The sequence below is a fragment of the Drosophila biarmipes genome, chromosome 2L (genome assembly GCF_025231255.1).
Source record: "Drosophila biarmipes strain raj3 chromosome 2L, RU_DBia_V1.1, whole genome shotgun sequence".
NCBI lineage: Eukaryota > Metazoa > Arthropoda > Insecta > Diptera > Drosophilidae > Drosophila > Drosophila biarmipes.
Genome location: NC_066612.1, coordinates 13,702,955 through 13,722,430, shown reverse-complemented (window position 1 = coordinate 13,722,430; position 19,476 = coordinate 13,702,955). Strand labels below are relative to the sequence as shown.

The 19,476-nt window shown below is 45.7% G+C and overlaps 6 protein-coding genes across 9 annotated transcripts; 3 read left to right on the top strand and 3 right to left on the bottom strand.

Annotated features, from left to right (window-relative positions):
• Positions 1-121: 121 nt before the first annotated feature.
• On the bottom strand, positions 122-4,602 carry LOC108033913 (cullin-associated NEDD8-dissociated protein 1). Its single transcript, XM_017108583.3, has 8 exons — positions 4,359-4,602; positions 3,912-4,295; positions 3,560-3,849; positions 3,344-3,506; positions 1,933-3,291; positions 647-1,874; positions 440-586; positions 122-376 (listed from the first exon to the last, which is right to left on the bottom strand). Exons 1-8 carry the CDS (start codon positions 4,401-4,403, stop codon positions 246-248), a joined length of 3,747 nt encoding a protein of 1,248 aa, XP_016964072.1. The 5' UTR covers positions 4,404-4,602; the 3' UTR covers positions 122-245.
• A 407-nt stretch (positions 4,603-5,009) lies between these two features.
• On the top strand, positions 5,010-6,131 carry LOC108033395 (uncharacterized). Its single transcript, XM_017107713.3, has 3 exons — positions 5,010-5,154; positions 5,218-5,547; positions 5,606-6,131. Exons 1-3 carry the CDS (start codon positions 5,115-5,117, stop codon positions 5,845-5,847), a joined length of 612 nt encoding a protein of 203 aa, XP_016963202.1. The 5' UTR covers positions 5,010-5,114; the 3' UTR covers positions 5,848-6,131.
• Positions 6,132-7,057: 926 nt separating this feature from the next.
• LOC108033309 (protein limb expression 1 homolog) lies at positions 7,058-9,009 on the top strand. 4 transcript variants are annotated; one of them, XM_017107585.3, is made up of 5 exons: positions 7,058-7,170; positions 7,620-7,776; positions 7,840-8,003; positions 8,063-8,253; positions 8,359-9,009. In XM_017107585.3, the coding sequence occupies exons 2-5, from the start codon at positions 7,704-7,706 to the stop codon at positions 8,735-8,737; spliced, it is 807 nt and encodes a 268-aa protein (XP_016963074.1). In that variant the 5' UTR covers positions 7,058-7,170; positions 7,620-7,703; the 3' UTR covers positions 8,738-9,009. The 4 variants fall into 4 exon arrangements, with proteins under 4 accessions (XP_016963074.1, XP_050741272.1, XP_016963071.1 ...); XM_050885315.1 differs by having other exon boundaries at positions 7,061-7,198; XM_017107582.3 differs by having other exon boundaries at positions 7,061-7,300.
• A 536-nt stretch (positions 9,010-9,545) lies between these two features.
• Positions 9,546-10,839, top strand: LOC108034316 (uncharacterized). The gene has a single exon (XM_017109186.3). It carries the CDS (start codon positions 9,782-9,784, stop codon positions 10,628-10,630), a length of 849 nt encoding a protein of 282 aa, XP_016964675.1. The 5' UTR covers positions 9,546-9,781; the 3' UTR covers positions 10,631-10,839.
• A 329-nt stretch (positions 10,840-11,168) lies between these two features.
• On the bottom strand, positions 11,169-16,791 carry LOC108034091 (inactive rhomboid protein 1). Its single transcript, XM_017108858.3, has 7 exons — positions 16,472-16,791; positions 13,171-16,054; positions 12,678-13,019; positions 12,363-12,617; positions 12,001-12,258; positions 11,660-11,944; positions 11,169-11,596 (listed from the first exon to the last, which is right to left on the bottom strand). The coding sequence occupies exons 2-7, from the start codon at positions 16,033-16,035 to the stop codon at positions 11,321-11,323; spliced, it is 4,281 nt and encodes a 1,426-aa protein (XP_016964347.1). The 5' UTR covers positions 16,036-16,054; positions 16,472-16,791; the 3' UTR covers positions 11,169-11,320.
• A 611-nt stretch (positions 16,792-17,402) lies between these two features.
• LOC108034277 (dolichyl-diphosphooligosaccharide--protein glycosyltransferase subunit 1) lies at positions 17,403-19,029 on the bottom strand. Its single transcript, XM_017109136.3, has 2 exons — positions 18,400-19,029; positions 17,403-18,332 (listed from the first exon to the last, which is right to left on the bottom strand). Exons 1-2 carry the CDS (start codon positions 18,983-18,985, stop codon positions 17,542-17,544), a joined length of 1,377 nt encoding a protein of 458 aa, XP_016964625.1. The 5' UTR covers positions 18,986-19,029; the 3' UTR covers positions 17,403-17,541.
• Between the last annotated feature and the right edge of the window lie 447 nt (positions 19,030-19,476).

The window sequence follows — 19,476 nt, the reverse complement described above, 5'->3', positions numbered from 1 at the left end:
ATAAATATTTGTTCGCCTGTTGGGGAACCAAACAGTTGAATAAATTCTTGGTAAACTACAGAACAGTGCATTATTTCTTTGGGATGCGTGTCAGCCTAGGCATGGTTTTATATTTAACTGATTCAAGTCGATCTGCATTTATTTCTTATTAGAAAATCTAAAAGCTATATCAGAAAAGAGATACTTGTTTGTGCGCACTCGCATATTCTTAATTAAGTAAAGGAATTAGAAACCAAGTTTCCCTTTTAGCTTTGATCCATTACGATAATATCTGAGCTACCGGTGATGGAATCCTTCTGTATGTACTCGTAGGTCTTGTTTAACTCTGGTGTTTCCTTGATCGACTTGAGAAAATCCACTAACTGCTGATTTTTGTCTGTGGAATAGAATTTCTGGTTAGTTTATACCCAAACGTAATGCTTGGACGGCACAAACTCACTTGCTTTGGGTATTTGCGAAAGTGCCGACACTGCCCGAAGAGCAGAGCGCTTCAGTTCGTCTTGCTTTTCGTACTCCTGTTTTACAGAATTTGCCTTCACTTTGTGGGTGCACGTATCACGTAGTTGCTGTATAAATTGATCAAGTCCTGAAAGAGATATGCAAAAATTAAATGCATTTCACCAAAGTAGATTGGAGAACTACTCACTTAAGAGGACCTTATCGGGACACAAGATGGCCAGACGTGCCGTCATCAGGTACGTCAGCATCTTGATGTCGTAGTGGTCGCAGAGACCAGCCTGCACATGGTCTAAGAACTGCATGACATCCACACGATCCAAGCCCTGCTCGAGAAGTGTGTACATGCACTCAAATGCCGCCTTGCGAATGTCGAGGCCGTCGTCAACGGTGTGCTTGAATGGACCCATCTCCACCTCGCGAATGAGTTCGCTCTTCACCTTCGTCTCCGAGTAGAGCCAAGGCAAGAGGGTAGGCAGCAGGTCGCGCACCAAGCTGGGTTTGTTGTGTACCGCCGAGTTGAAGGCCACCAGGGCGACGCGTCGCACCTGGGGCTCTGGATCTCGCAGGGCGAAGAGGAACTCGCCAATGTTCTGCTTGAGCAATGCATCGATGGGCTGTGGCTGATCGGAGATGGTGAACTTTACAGAGGAGACCACCACGGTGCGCATGGTGGCACTCTCGGACCGCAAAGCCTGCTGTAGTTGCGGCAACAGCTCGTCGGGATTAACCAGCACCAGTTTGCCCAGGCACTCGGCCACCACGTTGCGTGATCCCTCCTCTGAGCACTCGCAGTGCTTGAAGAGCTGGCTCCAAATGGATGGCACCGAGGGTAAGAGCTGAGCGAGTCCGCTGGGCGACACTGACAGTGATGAAATCACCTCCTTCAGCGAATGCAACAACAAGTACTGTCTCTTTGGCTGCACTTCGATCTCATTTAGAATGAGAGGTAGGTAAGTTTGCAGACTGCCCACGGACACCGCGCCGAGGGCGTGTGAGGCGGCCGCCTTCACATCCTCTGAGGTGGCCCCAAAGCATTCGATAATGGTCTGTGGCAGCACCTGTATCGCGCTCAGGTCGAAGTGCCGGCCAATCTCCCCGATGGTGAGTAAACAGAATATTATTTCCGTATCGTTGCGCTTCTGCAGATCCGTGATAAGCTTTGTGGCCAACGGGGTCGCCACTTGTGGACACTGTTGTGTGAGGGCAGCGATGCACTTGGCCGACGAATGATAAGCCTGCTTGTGCAGCTGCACTACCTCACTAGGTGCCCCAGCTGAGGCCCTAGAGTTGGAGTCACCATTGCCCGCCAGAACTGGTGCCATCAGCTTGGAGACCAGCGAATGATAGTCCAGGCCAGTCAGCTGTGTTTGCACCAAAGCCTGAAACAGCTCCAAAGTGCAATTCAATGCAGATCCCTGTAAAATAGAAGCCAGTCAATACTTGGACTTAAATGGTCGTAATCATCTGACCCACCTGCAACAACGGCGACCTAACTAAAATGAGCACTGATCGCAGGAACTGCTCATGTATGCCGACCAATGCCTGAGGCTGCCTGCGAGCCACAGTACTCAATAGCGTCAGTGAGTACTGAGCAACATGCAAATCGGAATCGGATATAAGCGGCGGGATCTCAACTATGGCCGTCTGCAAAAGGTTCGCCTCGAAGTTGCTCGAATAGTTTATGACGATTTTGTTGATCAGATCGAGAGAGTGTAACTTCAGGGCGCGGTGGTTCTTACGCAGGAATGTGCCCAAAGCGGGCAACACGTCATGCAGGATGGGAGTTAGATCTATGCGTAGAGATGATGCTGCTATAAGGGTCAAGGCTTTCACGCTGCTCAGCCTGGTCACTTCGTTCTTCAGACGCTCCATAAAGATGGGCAGGCACACCGCCAGCTCGTTTTGCAGCATGTCGCCCATGTTAGCGATGATCTGCCCCATGCAGGCAATGGCTCGCTCCTTCACCTCCTGGTCGACGTCCGTGACCTTCAGTTTCTGCAGGGTGCACGAGTAAACCTGACCCACGAAGGAAGGTGCATCGAAATCGGACTTAGCAGCATTCGCTTCCAATGGTCGAATCACCTTCACCAACTGCTGCAGCACAAGAAGGGCCTCTGTGGCAATCTTATAGAATGGATCAAACACAGAAGTCACCACAAGGGGCACCAGCGATGGTATATGTGGATGAAAGGCATGCGGCGGATGCCCCTGGAGCAGGGAGTAGAGGAATCCCAGTGATTCGATCTTCATGTTGCTGGTCGAACTCTTGTCGTTCAGTGAATAGCTTATGCCTGGTACAATGCTCTCCAAGTACGGGCCCAGGGCACCTGGCAGCGAATTCAACAGCTCACGCAGCAAGAGGAAGCAATCTTGACGCGTTTTCATCGATTTTTCCCGCATTAACGGCTGTATGGCTTTCACGATAAGTGGTAGCTGTTCAATTAGCAGTGACGTCGGTCCCGACACCTGATCCATGGAGTCGGGGTCGTTGGCCACGTCGTCGCTGAGGCGAGTGTTCTTCAGCAGCGCCACATACGCGTGGAATATGTCGGACTTAACGTTCTCCTCGCGCTCCTTGAATCGCGCAATCAAAGCCGGACTCAAGCTGCGGTAGAAGTCCTCAATGAGCTCCTGACGCGTGGAGATCAAAACCTCTAAGCACTTGGCAGCAGCGCGGCGAACCTTCCAGCTCATGTCGTCGTCGTCACTGTACTCCTCGCTGTCCACGTACTCATCATCCTCCGTGTCCATGGCGTTGCCAGTGTCGCCGTCATCGGTCTCGTAGTTGTAGTTTGGATCATACGTAATATAGTTCAGGCACAGTTCCAGGATCTTAAAAAAAGTATAGCTTAGACGATGTATTCTTTGCACTTGTACTGCTTACCATGGGAATGTGCGGATTAATGGCATCAGGGCAACGCATAACGAAGGCTTCGCAGGCCTGCAGGCAAAACTCGCGCAACTCGTCGTCGTCCCGCTGGCTGTACTGGCTCAGCAAAAGCATAGAACGATCAATGTGATTGCACAGACGATGGCCAGCCTGCCGACTAAAGAGGAAAGTTATAAAACATTGATCTACTGTGATCAGATCAGATCTTACCATATTGAAGCCAAGCACTGAATGTACGTTCGAATGGCAGCAGGATTTGGTGGGTTCTCGAGCCCATCGAGCAGGTGATCGATGACACCATTGTAGGCGTTGCTGTTGGCCTGAATCAGCAGGAAGGACAGGGCTACGATGGTGCGTTTGCGGACAGCTTGGCGCGAGGAGGCCAACTGGGGCATTAGGGCCTTCAAGATGGTGCTGTGGAAGGGGACCAGGAACTCCCCGAAGCGGGAGAGCAAATCGGCCAGTATGTCCAGCGACTCCAGTTTCACGGAGACGTCCTCCTGCAAATGTCCGGGAAATTTAGCCGCTGCAGACCTACACATAAAACTGCAGGCCCACCCACCTTTTCAATAGCTGTGCTCAGCTTGCCGGTAATCCTCTGACAGACATTTGGGGCCAGGGAGTTGGAGGACTGTGGCAGCTCGGCTATCACTGTCTTCAGGCCGATGCTCGATATGTCGCGCAGCTGCTCCGTGTTGGACATCATGTTGGCGCACAGCGAGTCCACAATGGTCTCCACCTGGATCTCCTTTACCTTGTTGACCAGCGGGCCCAGGCACTTGACTGCCAGGTTCTGGACCTCGCCGTTCTTGTCCTCCAGCAGTTTCAGCACCATCCGCACCACCTTTTTCTCCGACTCGTCGTCCAGAATAATGCTATCCTTCTGCAGCTCCGTCATTAGATCGTTTGTCGCCATAAAACGGAAGTCCTTGTCCGTCGACGTCATCTGCAGTAGGCCAAGGCTCCATTATAGTCTCGTTACAGTGCAAAAATAAAATTCTATACATACTTTTTCCAGCAAATTTGCGATTTGGTGGTACTGATGTGACGCCATAGCGAAGCCTTTGAAACGTGGTGTGATTACAGTTTAGTGATAAGTAAAATACTGTGTATTTATCTAAGACGGCGCTATTTCTGGCGTTGGAAACCTGGAAAGTCTACTGAATTTTTTTTCCGGCAGAGTTCTCCAAGTTTTATATTCACTCAAAAGCAATTTTGTTATAAAGGCTGCTTTAGTGGGGCCAGTTTGAAATACCCAACACGGCTCTCAACAAATCTCTAACGCGTTTGGATGCCGATAAGGAGCTCGCAAGTTAGCTAGAGTTTAATCAATCATTTTAGAAACGACTTAATTGAATTTAAATTTTATACATTTTTTGATTTATTTAGGATTGTAAATATTTTATTTATAAATTAAAATCATTTTATAAATAAAAAAGTTAAAGGGTTTCTTGGACTAGCTGTTTTTCCTGCCAAGGTATGCATTAAATATGAATTCTGCATAGAGTTTCCCAAATCATGAATTGATAGTGTTTAATTATTTACGAGCAGACAAGGCTCTATAAAACCTTTATAATATAGTATCTTTGTAAAATTGGCTGTTCCTCTTCCATCGTTTCATATATATGACAAATTATTTATATCGAACTAGGAGTCTCCCATCTCTAGGAATGTGCCGCTCGTTTTCATTGGGATTATTTTAAACCGCAGCACTCTGCTAGAATTTAGTCGAATCATTTGCGTTATTTAAAATACATTTTTAAGAATGGAACAGATCTTGAACAAGGAAAACACAGGCATTCAACGTAGGTTGCATTTAGTTGGTTTCTCATTGATGTCAGTTACCCCATAGCCACTTTATATTACAGTGCCTGCAAATCCTGTTAAAAATGGAGTCCCCAGTAACTCAGTAATAAAGAAACCACTGGGGAAACTTGACAATGTGATGCACCAAACTCCTGGCATAACCCCATTCAAAAGCAGCTCCTTGAAACTCGACGGCAGTATCGCCAAGTTGTCGCTTCGCAAGGCCCCTAACCCCAAACAAAATGTGGTAAGCAAGGAACGGGAAGAGATCAGTTTTAAGTCCACGAGCTGCTTTCTGGGCGCCTACATGTTGAAGTGCGAGGCCAAGTCCATTAATTTGTTCGACTATACGGACTTTCCAAACGAGCAATGTCTAAAGAAGTGCAGCAAGCGTGAGTCCTATTAGCGAGCCCCCGTAAATATCGAACTACATTCTTGCACTTATTTTAGCAATCACGGAAACCTGGTCAGAGAATCAACCTGGCTACGAAGCACTGATCGACCAGATTTATTGTGACCTCCGCACACTGGAGGATCATTTAGAAAACGTCTGTCTCCCTCCGTTGGATTCTGAATTCGATGATCTCCCATACACATACCACATAGAAGATGTAGAGATTGCAGAGGGTGAATACGTTCTAAATTTGTTTCCGCCCTTGCCCATCTTGGAAAATATTGATATTCTGTTTTAGTATTGCTTTTGAATTCGTGTTATTTGTTAGTTTATCATATTAGTTCTGTCGTTCGTCCTAAATGTTTATAATACTGTAAGAAAGGTTATAGCTTTAAGATCAACTGACTAATTTCTCAACGGAAAAATGATAGTTTCATAAAATTGCGCTGCAACCGATAACCGGACAGTTATGCAATGATTTTAAAACTTGATCAAAAAGTCCAAAATGTATGCCAAAACTATATTGTAAATAAAATTAAATAAAATATGAATAAACTGTTTATTTTAAGGCTTATAACTTCATCGATCGTTGTTTTCTTAGCTAACGTGAAATTTAGAAGTGTCACCACATATTAATACGTAGATATTTTAACTTAGTCTTTAAAATTATTATAAAATACCTAAAACAAGAAAGAAAGCTAACTACAGCAAGCCGAAGTTACTATACCCCTCCAGGTCGCTCCTATGTTTAGAAAACTAAGAACTTTTTACAGATTTATTAAAATAACGTTCCATTTCTTACTACTGTATATGTTTGCCGAAAATAAAAACAGTTTTTGTATTATTCTGACATTGATAATCCGATCGTTTCCATGGCAGCTATTTGATAATACAGTCCGCTTTTTTTCATAACTTTATTCGAAAGTCTGACATATTAAAGGAAAGACATTTCCAAGAGTAGAAGTAAATATGTCAAAAAAAACACAAAAGTTATAATTTTGAAATAATTATTCCTTCTTTTCCCTATGATGGTTCCGACTTATACACTACTTGCAATAAATATAAGTCTTTTGAGAACATTTCATCCCGTTAGCATAAAATTGAGAAACTAGCTTGCGTAGAAAAGGACAAACGGACGGATAGAGTCGTCTTTCGAATGATGCTGATAAGAAAATGAATTATTTTAGGGTAAGAAACGTTTTCCTCACTACGTTTCCAATCTCTGACTAAAAATATTATTTCCTCTGCAAGGAAATAGCAAAACCGAAATATTTGTCAGTAATACTTTGTGTGCTTAAGCCGCTTGTACACAATATATTCTATATATAATTTTAAATTGTTTTGCGTTTTTATTTACAAGCATTTTGAAGTATTTTAAGCCAGCTGTTTAATTTATTGGTTATTAAAAGATTTATTGTTTCTCTATCAGTTTCAAGCCAAATTCGGTTGCAGTCTAGCTTTTTTCTGGTAGCCAACACTTGGCAACACTGAAACACAGTAATGTATCCAGTTTTTTTTACATTACTGCAGAAAGGTTTCCCAGCTCGTCGATGACCTTAGTGGCCCGTTCTTTTGGATAAAATAAAAGTGAAAATTTTCGCATAAATGTATATGTTAAAATGTAAATTCAATAGCGGTGTAAAGCAGACGTACGAAAATACATATATGAAGCCAAGAAGGCGTACTTAATCTATGCAATTGTACATTTATATCTGTGTTTGTGTTCAAATCGTGTTCTATTACGGCAAACGGTATAAAAATATATAATTAAGCATACTTGTGAGCACACTAAATCAAAAGACTTAGGCGACAAACTCGCAATCGCCAGTGGTTGGTGGAGCGTACATATGTTTAGAGACGTGGCAGTGTCACCAGTGCAGCAATACAGCTCTTGCGTACATATGTATGTAAACATATGCTGCTAATGTATAATATTTCCTGTCTGACGAAATCCAGATCGAAATTAATTACCAACACATTAATGGCCTACCTGAAGTTGAATAACTAGCACAAATACACGAGTAGAAGGACCTACTAGGCAATAAATTAATTATATGCCAATTTTTGCAGCCCCTTTGAATGATATGCTGTGCTACTTGAGCTAAAGAGCCCATCAACCACTCTTTGTTCAACATATTTTGAATAATCTTCAAAATGGTTTACCCTGAAGAACCTTTTTGGGTCTTACCTACGGTAACCGGATTTTACGAGGATAGAGATTACAGAGGTGAGACAATTTGGTGAAATCTCAAATAAACCCGTATAAGCCAAGCATAAATATGTATTCCAGTTAATGTGGTTGAAGCCCTTCAAGAGTTTTGGCAAATGAAGCAATCCCGCGGAGCCGAAATGAAAAACGGGGCTCTAGTAATTTACGAATCGATTCCAGCTAACAGCCAGCCATACATCTGTTTCGTAACTCTTCCTGGCGGAAGCTGCTTTGGCAGTTTTCAGGTAATTATACATTTTCGAGGGAGTGAGGCATCAAATGGAATACAGATCGACCTTTCCAGAACTGTCCAACTAAGGCAGAGGCCCGCCGCAGTTCGGCCAAGATTGCCCTGATGAACTCGGTGTTCAATGAACACCCTTCGCGCCGCATCAGCGACGAGTTCATCCAAAAAGCTGTTCAGGATGCGCGAACTTCGTTCAAGGGCACATCGCAGATCAATGAGGGCTCAGAGTCCGGAATAGGAGCCTTTAGGTAAGAACCTCGAAAGATATCTTAACTTCTTTGAAGTATTAATTAGATTGAGAAATGATTTTATAAATCAAGTAACATCGCCTTACAACCGTCTTTTGAGTCTAGATTCATGCTGGAAGCAAATAAGGGAAGAACTATGCTGGAGTTCCAAGAGCTGATGACGGTCTTTCAACTGCTCCATTGGAATGGGTCCCTTAAAGCTATGCGCGAGCGCCACTGCTCCAGGCAGGAAGTCGTGGCCCACTATTCTAACCGGAGCCTGGACGACGAAATGCGGTCACAGATGGCCTTGGACTGGATTGCCAGGGAGCACGACAATCCCGGGGTTATCCGCAGGGAACTGGTGCTCGCAGAGAGAGAGCTAGAGACCTTTCGCATGGCTGGACGTGAATTGCGTTTTCCGAAGGAAAAGAAGGACATACTGATGATAGCCCACAATCAACTCGGCGGCAGTGCCCTTAACTCGGCTTCCATTGATGATTAATCAAGAAAACTAATAAGCACCTTACACGATCGAAATGACCCTTTTATAGATAAATCATTTAATTTCACTTTGAGTAACGATCAATATTTATTTAATTGGCATACCATATGATCTCCATGATAAAAAACAAGCGGAAAAATGATTCAACTTCCCACAAATACTTCAAAATTAAAAAATTAATTTTAAAAATCTTTAAAAATGTGATTTTTAAAACAGCTGCTAAAAAAAAATAAGACTAAAACCAATAAAATAAACATATTATTTTAACATTATTATTTTAGGTTTCTTTTTTCTCCTTTCTCATTTATTTATTTTAAAATATTTATCCTTAAGCATAGCACTTATATCGACGAAAACCACAAGCTAACCATAGGAGTGAGCTATTGTATAGCCAACTAACGCTTTTTGTCGAGTCTGTTTTTCAGAAATACCGGAAAAAATACTAGATTTTGTATATGAATAACGATAACAGAAAATTTGGAAGCACACTACTCTGAATTGCTACTATGCTTCAGTCTTGGCCGAAAAAGTAGCTCACGAAATTTATTATCCTATAAAGTTACGATTTTCATCGCGTTGTGGAAAGGTAAGAACATTTGGAATATTTGTACAGGGGTGTGTTTAGCCAGCTCAAAAAAGTGATTTCGCAAAAACGCGGCAAGAACTTGAACTGCAGAAATTTATTTTGCAGACTTTTTCTTATTTTTCCTGCTTTTTTGTAATACGATTAAAAAATAGCATTTTTATTTTTCATAAAACTAAGTAAACCTATTATATAAGTTATCCATTCCATTGTTTCAAAAAAACTTGTTCCAGAACAGAGAAACAAAACTGGACTATAGTCCATCCCTCGAAATCGAAGGCATTTGTGCCGCTACCTTGTCTGTTTTTCTGTAATGTAACACATACATACAATTAAAATAAGAAGAAAAAAGGAGAAAAGGTGTTTTTAAGCTGCACAACTGCACTCAATAACATTGCGCCCAGATCAACTGAGTTGATATATCCGCTACCAATCGAGAAACACACGGATTCGGCTGCACAATGGCCTCCGAGGAGCTACCAGCTGATCTGGACAAGCTGAAAATAACACAGACTCATCCTCCAATCAAGTCTGTGGAACGGAACCCCTTCTACGATGCAGATAATGGATTCGATCCGTGTGATAACTCCGAGCCATCGACGAGCTCCAAGCCCCGATCACAACATCGCTGGAAGTGCAGGCCCCGTCGGAGGTCCGAGAGTTGCCTGCAGGACTGCAAGCAGGAAGACTGTTTTGTTCCAGAAGAATCGTTTGAGATTGTGAGTCCTTTGAGCTGCTCGCACGGAGTCCAGAAGCACTCTCAGAAGCGAAACTACCATGCCCCAGCGCGGAAGAACATATTGCGGCAGCCCATTCTAAGGTCCTTGAACGGCTGCGAGCATGGCAAGTGGATTGTGCGCAGTGGTCGGATTGTGCAGTGCAAGCCCAAGGAGGAATCCAGTGATATTGATGGCCAGGTCAACGAAGACATGAAGTCGAGTTGCTCCTGCGCATTTCGCGATGTTATTGGCGAATGCAATGCCATGCTCGGCGAATCGAAGAGAAGCACGCCGGGAAATAGTTGGCACCTGTCGACATCGAAAGCGCGGCGCTCAGGGAGCGCTTTGGAAGAGCCAGGACCCTCAGGCCTTCTAAGCCATAAGAGCGACTCCTTCGCCGTCTCCGCCGCCACGAGATCTCTGTCAGCGGTTTCGCTGATGGGCGCAACGTGCTCGCAACAGGCCAGCTACAACTCCACGAATCCCGGGAACTGCGATGATGTGACCATCGGGGAACTGGCCAGCTACTTCGACACCATTGTTCATATTCCCAAAAAAATGTCTACAATGGCTGAGATGATGTATATATAACTATCGAATCGTAAACATTATTAATTCATAACCTTCTCTGATTATATTTTTAAGTTTCAAGTGTACGATGTGTATGTTATTTGTGAATTCAATTACACAATTTCAGCTCTTTCAAACTTCAGTTGGTTAATCTAAATATTTATACTGTATATTATGTACATAGTCAATGGTATATTCTGCGAATTACAGCATTTCTAAACACACCTAAACCAGATTTTTATTAAATCCGCAAATGAAGTTGCGACCTTTTATCATGTCATGTCAGCATTATTAGCAGCGCACTTATAGCTCTTCTTTGTTTCATAAATTTTGCACAAGGGTTTGATTAAAATTGTACCTAAGATATGATAAAATAACAGAAATCTATAGACGGATTCTTGGGATAACTAAAAAGGCTTTTAAAATATGTTAAGTACTAATTATTTCTAAAGTAGAAAATTTACTGTTTTATATTGGTTCTAATTATTGAATTAAATATCCAATAGTCTCCCTTTAACCATTTTGAAATAAAGTATAAGCAAACGCAGCGACCAAAACGTTTTAATACTAATTATTCTTTATTCATTCGAAGTTCGGATTATACATACATAAATAGACATTTAATGCGTTATTCATATAATTGTTATCTATTTGTGCACTCAAACTTGTCAAATTTTCTGTCATGAATTGATTCGATTAATATGTAAAATATTAAAGGACGTTAAATTCAGTATTATTGATGTAGCCTAAGTACTTCTGTTTACTTTCGGAGTGCACCGATGTTAATTCAGTCATAAGATTAGAGTGGTTGTTCTTGTTTGAGAATCTAATGGGTGAAGTGAACACTTGCTTAAGCTTTGATATATTTCCAATACTTTTTTTAATTCGATCACTATAGTTTGAAAGGTGATTAAACGAACGACTATACTCTACTTCCTGCCATTGCTGGGCGCTCGTTTTCCGCGGCGCAGAGGGATATAAAATGTGCTGTAAATAAACAGAATATATTATTATTTTTTATAAATGTCGCTAATAGCATTTGCCACCCACCGAAACAAGAGCTTTCTCTGTAAATGTAACGCTCTTCCTAATAATGTCGTCCGAGTGATGATGGTAATAATATTGGGAGTTCTGCGTCTGTGAGTATCGAGTATTGCTGCTGACAACGTCCACGCCGTGATGATCGGTGTTGGTGAAATTGTCGTATCCATTGTTATTACTAAACATATCTACAAAGCTAATGGAGTGGAATTCGCTGGGGTGGATGTAAAACGTCACTATCATTGCGGTGTACACAACGACGTGGAACAGCACGCAAGTCCAAATGAGATTTATCTGAAAACAGAGGCTAGCTTAGCACCAAACAGTGGGACAGCCAGGCGAGGATTTACCTTTTTCTTGCGGCCGTATTTCGAGAACGTGGTGAATGGCACTAGGGACATGGTCAAAAGGCAGCCACAAATCACTCCAGCCAGCAACCCCAGGAAGTTGAGCTGGTAAGGCAGTGTTCCTATTCCGACCAGCACGCTGCACAGGAGCAGCAGCTTGAACAGCGCGATGTGGGGCTTGTGCAGATACTTCCAGTGCATCCAGACCAGGAGGGCAATCAGCGAGGCCACCACGCCGCTGAGCGAGGCCGAGGGTCCAACCTGCCAATGGAGTCAAATTATTAAATGCTCCATGGACATGGTTAAGAAAATGAAAGCATTTAAGGTGGACATTCTCCAGATCTTCTACATTTTCATGGTTATACCTCCGGACGATGGGGCACTAGTATGGCGCTGGTCAGATTGCCAGCGAAGCCCGACATGATGTACACAATGGCAGTGCGCACGGTTCCAATCAACCTCTCCAAGTCGGCCAAGAACAAGTGCTGGAATATAAGGGTGATGGCCAGGTGCAGGATGCCGGCGTGCATGCAGAGCGACGTGAGCAATCTGTACAGCTGGTCCGGAGTCTCCACGGATATAAAGGGGAACATTCCGCACACGTTGTTCAGGCACGAAATCTGATTAAATGCAATGGGGCATAAGAAAAGGTAGCTGGGTTTATAGTAGCGAGCGCTCACCTGGGAGCACAGCGACGCCTCCTCATGGAAGTATCCCTTTATAAAGTCGCAGTACTCGCGAGTCGTTATCCGGCACTCGCCGTACAAGCCCGTGCAGCAGGGATGTCCTATCACCTCGCACACCATGTGTTCGGAGGTGTGGTCCTTGTAGCGATATCGCTGGGTGAAGGAGTTGGTTTTCCGGCAGATTGGCCACTTGGTGATGTCATCGGGCCACTCGTACGGAGCAATCGATGCCGGGGCGTCGCAAAACTTGGGATCCAGTCCGCAGACGGACCCGGAGATCCTTCCTCCCGGCCCGGACTCGCTGGGAGACCACTTCTTCCACGTAGATATTGATTTCTGTTCGATGAGGATGTCAAAAGGTTACATTTCTATTAATGATGAACTAACTGATATAAAATGTGAGAAGATTCTTTTGAGTTTAAATCTTCTTCACTTCTAATCATCTAAAGCTTCCTATTAGGTTTCTATGTATGCCTTAACCACTCACCGTAGGGTAGAGTCCGCGGATGGAGCACTCCGCCTGGGAGCTCTGGACGCAGCCGGAGTCGTCGTTGCGGATGCAGCAGGCCGTCTCCCTCTCGTGCCGCCTCGTCTTGGTGACCACCTCGGTGATCTTGATGTCCCGTCGCATGCAGGCGGCGAACTTAGCCCCCATGTGGACCAGGTCAATGTTCCTGGGACCTATCCAGAGGTTCCGCTGCTCGACATGCTGAACCGTCTGCAGGCTGAGGCTGGTCACCAGCACCTGTCCCGTCTTCTGCTCCGACCCGATGCCAATGGGAGCGATGCCGTAGCAGACGATCGACAGAATGAGCACCACCACTTGGACCGTGTTGATCCAGTAGGTGAAGAAGGGCCGATGGTCGGTGCGGTCGTCCAGGTCGTTCACCGAGAAGTACTTGATGCAGCGGAGCGGCGGGCGTCTGGAGTTCTCCAGGACGCCGTCGAGCAACTGGGCGGTTATCCGGTTGCCCCGGTTGCAGGTGGAGGTGGTCGAGTGGGAGCTGCGCATGGCAGGCTGCATTTGGCTGGAAACCGAGCTGCAGAGCGGTATGTGGGCTGCACCAGCCGGATGCGAGGACTGATCGCCGGTTAGATTGATATCACTACTGGCATTACCGCCATTGTTCAGGGCGGAGGTTCGCCACCCGTTCTGCTGCCTCTCCGCCATGTAGACACTGACGCCCACGCCCGAAGGATCGGCGCAGGGGCGCGGCTTGGCGGCCTGTCTGCCGATCTCGGAGCTCTCGTCGTTCACCGACGAGGTCGTTATCTCGCAGGGACTGTCGAAGAACACCTCGTCGTCTATGATGGCCTCCAGGCCATCCGTCAAACAGTCCGCATCCGCCTGCTGGTTGTTGTGGGATGTGACGTGGAGCGGCGCAAAGCTGCGGGACCATTGCCAGGGACATCGCACCCGGTGCATTTGTATGGGCCGCCGCTTGTTGAACATGTGCACCAGGTAGCTCACCATGGCCACGAACATATAGCCCACCGATGCCTTGCGCTCCACGAACTCTCCGGCCAGGAAGTCCCGATTGGTGTAGCACTTTTGCCGTCTACCATCGCCAGATAGCGTCATGTCCATGCCAATGGCATCCTGAACGGGCAGGATGTCCGGTCGATCCTGGGCATAGTTGCCGTTGGATCCGCTGCCCTGGACCGCATCCTCGTTACCCGTCTGCTGCATGTGGTACTCCAGCTCCGTGTCGAACATCCCGAAACAGCGGATCGCCAGGCGACGATGACGTCCTTGCCACAGGGCACAGTCCGCCACCTCGGTGCTCGGCTCTACGCCGAAGAACTGCGAGGTTGTGCGCTTCATGTAGATGCCGATCCGCTTCTTGCAGGACAAATGGTGCATCTGCGGCTGGGGGAGCGTCTGGAGCGACTGGTGCTGCTGCGTCTGGTGGTGCATGTGCTGCAGGCGCGGATTGCTGGCCATCTGGCTGCGGTACATCTGGTGTTGGTTTGATCCGGGAGGCGCGGTCATGTTGCCACCGCCCTCCAGGCGCTTAGCCTGCACGGACACCATGCTGGACTCCAGGGTCTGGCTGGGAATCTGCTCATTCATGCTCGAGATCACTGGCATGGGCATGGGCACGGGCAGGGATATGGGAACCGGGCTAATGGGACCCGTGGTCTGGGTGGTCTGATGGACTCCCGTTGTGCGACGCACTGTGTTGCAATGCAAGCAGGTTCCCGAGGGATTGTCCACTTCTATCTGGGCCATGGAGCCTCCGCCGGGAGCCACCACAATCACGGAGTCGCTGTCATCTCCCCTGTGGTTGCCCGATCGCGCGGAGCTGGTGGCCGTCATGACCGGCGAGCAGGAGCTGGCCGCCGAGAAGACCATCGACATGCTGGTGGAAGGAGCCGGCGAGGGCGAAGTGCAGGCCGGCGAGCAGGTCGCGTACGTCTGCGAGGTGCGGCTGAGGCTGCCGTGCGAGGCTTCGCTGTGGCAGCACTTGGAGCGGTAGTTGTACGGCATGTTGGCGTACTGGGACTGCCCGCTGGAGGAGGACGTGGAGGGGGCGGCAGTGGCGGAATTGGGCAGATTGCCCGCCGACGTGGAGGAGATGCTCAGGTCCGAGTAGAGATCCATAGCGGGAGGCGGGGTGGGCACATACCGCTTGACCGGCGTGTGCACCGTGGAACCCAGGTAGGCATTGTAGTTCTCGCACTGCGAGAGTGGCAAGGGTACGTTGGAAGGCAGTAGGAGACGGGTGGAGGAGGCCGAGGGCCCTGCTGAGGGGAGGCCGCCCATGTTCTCCATCATCTTTGTCTGGGTGCTTGGCTGCGACTCGCGATAGCGCTCCAAGCGGTATCTGGAATTCGGCGAGACTCCGCGCTGATGATAGGTTCCGTTCCCACCCATTCCGTTCCCTCCCATTGCGTTTCCGACCAGGCCGTTTCCACCCATTCCGTGCTTCGGCAGCACGGAAGTATCCGGCTTGAGGGACCCAACCGAGCACGACTGGGACGGCAACTGATTGGCCACACAGGTGGCGAAGCAATCGCTGTTCGGAGCCGGCGAGGGCGGCGGCACGCCCCTGTTGGCCTCGTCGTACTTCTCCAGCGGCGATAGCTTGAGCTTGCCCCCGTGGGGCGGGAAATTCTCGCCGTTGGGAGCGCGGAAGCGACCCGAGGACAGGCTGCAGTACATCACATCGCACTCATTCGACTCCAGCGCCAGTTGCAGCTGATTCTGGAAGTTGATGGACTTCCTGCGGGTGGAGCTCATGCCGATGCTGCCACTGCCGCCCGCACGCATCGAGGCGTGAACGTTGTCCGGATTACCCTTCTCGTTCCGCCTGCTGTTGTGCCCCAAATCACTGCCATTCGAACTCATAATCGAAGTAATTTCCGATCTGAGAAAGACAATGGATAAGACCGATTTGTTATCCTAAGGCTTATTTTTCTTTTTCTCTATTAATAGTCTTCTAATGATGAGCTAAGAAGTTCCCAAAGCTTAAGAAAAAAAGCGAAAGCCAAAGCATTCCGCCACATCTCCATTTCAGATACAAACAATGAGAAAAGAGGGCCAAGGGCGACCATGAGTAGTCGGAAATATTTGGTACTGACATCATTAAAAGACTTTTATATTGCAAGTTTTGACGAGTACGGGGCCAACACATTATTTTTAAACATATTCAAACATTGTTTACTGTATGAGCAGTAAAATAATGTACTGATAACTAGTATACCTAATAATAAGTAATAGATGATAAAATATCTTTAAAAGCACATAGTATTATTATAGAGGCAATCACAAATACTGAACTCACTTTGGCAGGTTCGATGGTTTAAATTTATAAATGCAATACACTGTTTTTTCACTTCATCTTTATTTTTGTTTAAGCCTGTTTACAGACCGAAAATTGCTGTATCGATTTTCCACACACCTCTCCATAACAAAAGGTACAAAAGAACATTGTGTCGAAGTCTTCGATTTTAGCTACTGCCCCGTAAGTTTTTTATTGTATTTGCTTATTACTTAAGTTTAGTGAGTTCTCCGATTGATTAATCCATTTTTTCTAACAATTTTATAACCACTAATGCCTATGTACACAGCACACTCGTCGAAAAAGTGCAAACCACTCGGAATAATTTTTCCTGTTTTCTTGCGCATGTGCAAACTGCGTTCCTCGAGATGACAGCGAGAGTGCCACGGCTGATTTCGGGTACTAGTGCTGAGAAGGGTACATATATTATTTTTTAAAAATATAAGATGTCACAGTAATTGCTTTCAACAGTATTCGTAAAAATGCTTTAAAATTTAAGTCAGAAAGGAATCGGAATCTAACTTCAATAGCCTGAAGTTAAAAAAAAGATATATTCCAAATACCTACATCTCACAACAAAACAACCAACAATTTTACCCATGATAGCCAATATCATAGTCGATGTTTTGTCCCGATCGAGATTTATGTTGCTGGCTTTTAAGTTGCTAGAATGGGTGATTTTCATAGTTTTTTTTAAATAAAAAGAGAAATACTAGACTTCATCAAATAAATATGAAAAGAAAGAATATTTTAGAACCTAATAATATATTTTAGAAAGTCTATTACCAAATTTCTAGTTGGATTTGAAACATTCTTAAGTTTCGACTAACTAAGCGGGTTTTAAAGTGTCATGAGACAAACCATATACCGCAGTGACGTCATGCTATGCCTTTAAACCTTATTTTCGCATCAACAATTAAAATTAATAAATCGGTTTAAGGATTGTTTGCTTGCCACCAAGTGCAAGCTCTCGTTTATTTCTCTTTTAGTTTTGCAAAATATTATTAGAATCTTTTTTCTCGTTTCTTTAATGATGAGAGTAACTACATTCAGTTGAAAATGTTATGTTTTGCTTATACTTTATGCGCGTGGGAGGTAATTGAAAAGTCCAAACGCAAGAAGATAATGGTGGCCACAAAAATAATATAAATAAAGCCGCTAACCAGCAGAGGTTCATGCAGCATGGAAATCTTCGAGAAGCTATAGTACAGTGTGAAGTCAGAGATATGGCTTTCGACCAAATTGGATTTGGAGAAAGATACCACCGGGCGCCCGGTGGTGTCCAGATAGGTGTGCACCAGCTCGTTGGGCAGCCTGCTTATGGAGTAGGGCGTCGAGAGCTTGATGTCGCTGGATCCCTCGGGCAGAATAATCTTAATGGTGGCTTCATCGATGGCCATGTTATCGTAGATGTGATCGATCAGGTGCATCTTCAGCTGGTACTTGCTGCCATCGCTGAACATGTACTCGTACGAGGGAACATTGTAGCCGAGAGTGTACTGGGTTTTCCAGCCGCCAAAGAGCGGGAAGCGGGGACGCAGCTCGAGCTCAATAAAGTCCCGCACAGGATTCATGTTGGAGGTAGAAATGTTGCCATTTGTGTCGCGGTAGTAGACGCCAGAGGCAGATGCCGGCAAGTAGGTCTTGTACGACTTGAGGGCCGCCAGTCCGGAGCGACCTTCCTTCTGGAAGTCGTAGCGCGAGAAGGATCCCTTCAACTTGGCGCCGGTGTGGGTCATCTGAATGGACTCCTGGACGGCAATGTTGCCCCAATGGGAGATCTCCAGGGTGCGCTCCAAATAATTGACGGTGACAAAAGGCGACGAGTTCTCATAGTGGATAACCAGAGCCTCCTGGCTGAAGGCTGATTAATACAAAGAGAATAATCGTTGGTGTAAGGAGTGTTAAAAGTGGTATATTGATCCACATACCTTCTGCGTTTTCATAGGGACCAAATGTGATCTTGTTGGAGGACACCGAAAAAGGCTTGACCTGGGTGTGTGACAAAATGTTCGAGGAGCTGAGCTTCACATTGGTTTTCTGGCTGTTGGTCTTGTACTTCGAGTAGAGGTGCAGGTTGCCCACATATTTCACGAACTGCTTGTCGTTCTGCTTGATTTCCTCCGGATGTGGGAGGATGCTCTTGGAGGCCACGGTCTCGACCACGAAGGTCTGCTTGGAGGAGGCCTTCGGGAAGGTGAGCGTGAAGCTCTGCTCTCCCTTCACCGGCTCGTTAGTCTTGACCTGGACATTCTTGTCGGCGTTATCTTTCACCGAAATGTACGCAAGGCTGGGCTCCGACGTGAAAAACACGTACTCGGCAATGGGCTTGCCGGCTGAGTCCTCCGCCGAAATCTTCGTTGTGGTCTTCACCAGCTGCGAAGTCAGGTCCAGCGTTCTCTCCACATTTGTGTTGACTATCTCCGCATTTGCAGTAAATACGCAAAGCACAGCGCTTAAGGCCAGATAAATAACAAAATTTGTACCCATGCTCGCCTCGAATTTGGACACGTACATTGGAAAATCTCAATGCGGTAGGGGATTTTTAGTGCCTTTTAACCGGCATAGCGGCCCAGTGTGACCATCGAATGCGTATAGAAATTTTCCATAATTTACAAAGAAAATAATGGGGGTATTCCAAATAATTATTATATATTTACCACTAAAAGGTGGTATAAAATAACTTGAACAAGGTTACAAAGCAGACAAAATTTTAAAAACAACTGGAATTTTAAGACCAAATTCCATTAGAGCTGTTTTAAAACCAGGCTAAGAATAAAAATAAGAATTCTCTATATAGTTTAATTACTAGTGCTGCTCAAAAGCTAGATTTATTAATAGCTTTAATTTATTTTCCCTGTCAAGCATAAATTATCCGACCTAACCTAACTACAGAGTTATTTTAGTCAGCTGTTTCTTTAGCTGTCAGTATTCGAAATGATGAAATTATTGAAAGCTATTCCTTAATAAAAACCGATACTTTCGGTTGTTTCAGTTTTTTGCAACTG

Excerpts from the sequence above, each read along its gene's own strand:
- LOC108033913 (XM_017108583.3), bottom strand. The coding sequence starts at position 4,403 with ATGGCGTCACATCAGTACCACCAAATCGCAAATTTGCTGGAAAAA. Across the intron at positions 3,292-3,343 it reads TTAATCCGCACATTCCCATG|ATCCTGGAACTGTGCCTGAA; the intron begins GTAAGCAGTACA and ends ACTTTTTTTAAG. Across the intron at positions 1,875-1,932 it reads TTAGGTCGCCGTTGTTGCAG|GGATCTGCATTGAATTGCAC; the intron begins GTGGGTCAGATG and ends TCTATTTTACAG.
- LOC108034091 (XM_017108858.3), bottom strand. The coding sequence starts at position 16,035 with ATGAGTTCGAATGGCAGTGATTTGGGGCACAACAGCAGGCGGAACGAG. Across the intron at positions 11,945-12,000 it reads AATACGGCCGCAAGAAAAAG|ATAAATCTCATTTGGACTTG; the intron begins GTAAATCCTCGC and ends CTCTGTTTTCAG. Across the intron at positions 11,597-11,659 it reads CAGAGAAAGCTCTTGTTTCG|CACATTTTATATCCCTCTGC; the intron begins GTGGGTGGCAAA and ends GTTTATTTACAG.
- LOC108033395 (XM_017107713.3), top strand. The coding sequence starts at position 5,115 with ATGGAACAGATCTTGAACAAGGAAAACACAGGCATTCAAC. Across the intron at positions 5,155-5,217 it reads GGAAAACACAGGCATTCAAC|TGCCTGCAAATCCTGTTAAA; the intron begins GTAGGTTGCATT and ends TTTATATTACAG. Across the intron at positions 5,548-5,605 it reads TCTAAAGAAGTGCAGCAAGC|CAATCACGGAAACCTGGTCA; the intron begins GTGAGTCCTATT and ends CACTTATTTTAG.
- LOC108034277 (XM_017109136.3), bottom strand. The coding sequence starts at position 18,985 with ATGTACGTGTCCAAATTCGAGGCGAGCATGGGTACAAATTTTGTTATT. Across the intron at positions 18,333-18,399 it reads TCCCTATGAAAACGCAGAAG|CCTTCAGCCAGGAGGCTCTG; the intron begins GTATGTGGATCA and ends TGTATTAATCAG.
- LOC108034316 (XM_017109186.3), top strand. The coding sequence starts at position 9,782 with ATGGCCTCCGAGGAGCTACCAGCTGATCTGGACAAGCTGAAAATAACA.
- LOC108033309 (XM_017107585.3), top strand. The coding sequence starts at position 7,704 with ATGGTTTACCCTGAAGAACCTTTTTGGGTCTTACCTACGGTAACCGGA. Across the intron at positions 7,777-7,839 it reads CGAGGATAGAGATTACAGAG|TTAATGTGGTTGAAGCCCTT; the intron begins GTGAGACAATTT and ends TATGTATTCCAG. Across the intron at positions 8,004-8,062 it reads GCTGCTTTGGCAGTTTTCAG|AACTGTCCAACTAAGGCAGA; the intron begins GTAATTATACAT and ends CGACCTTTCCAG.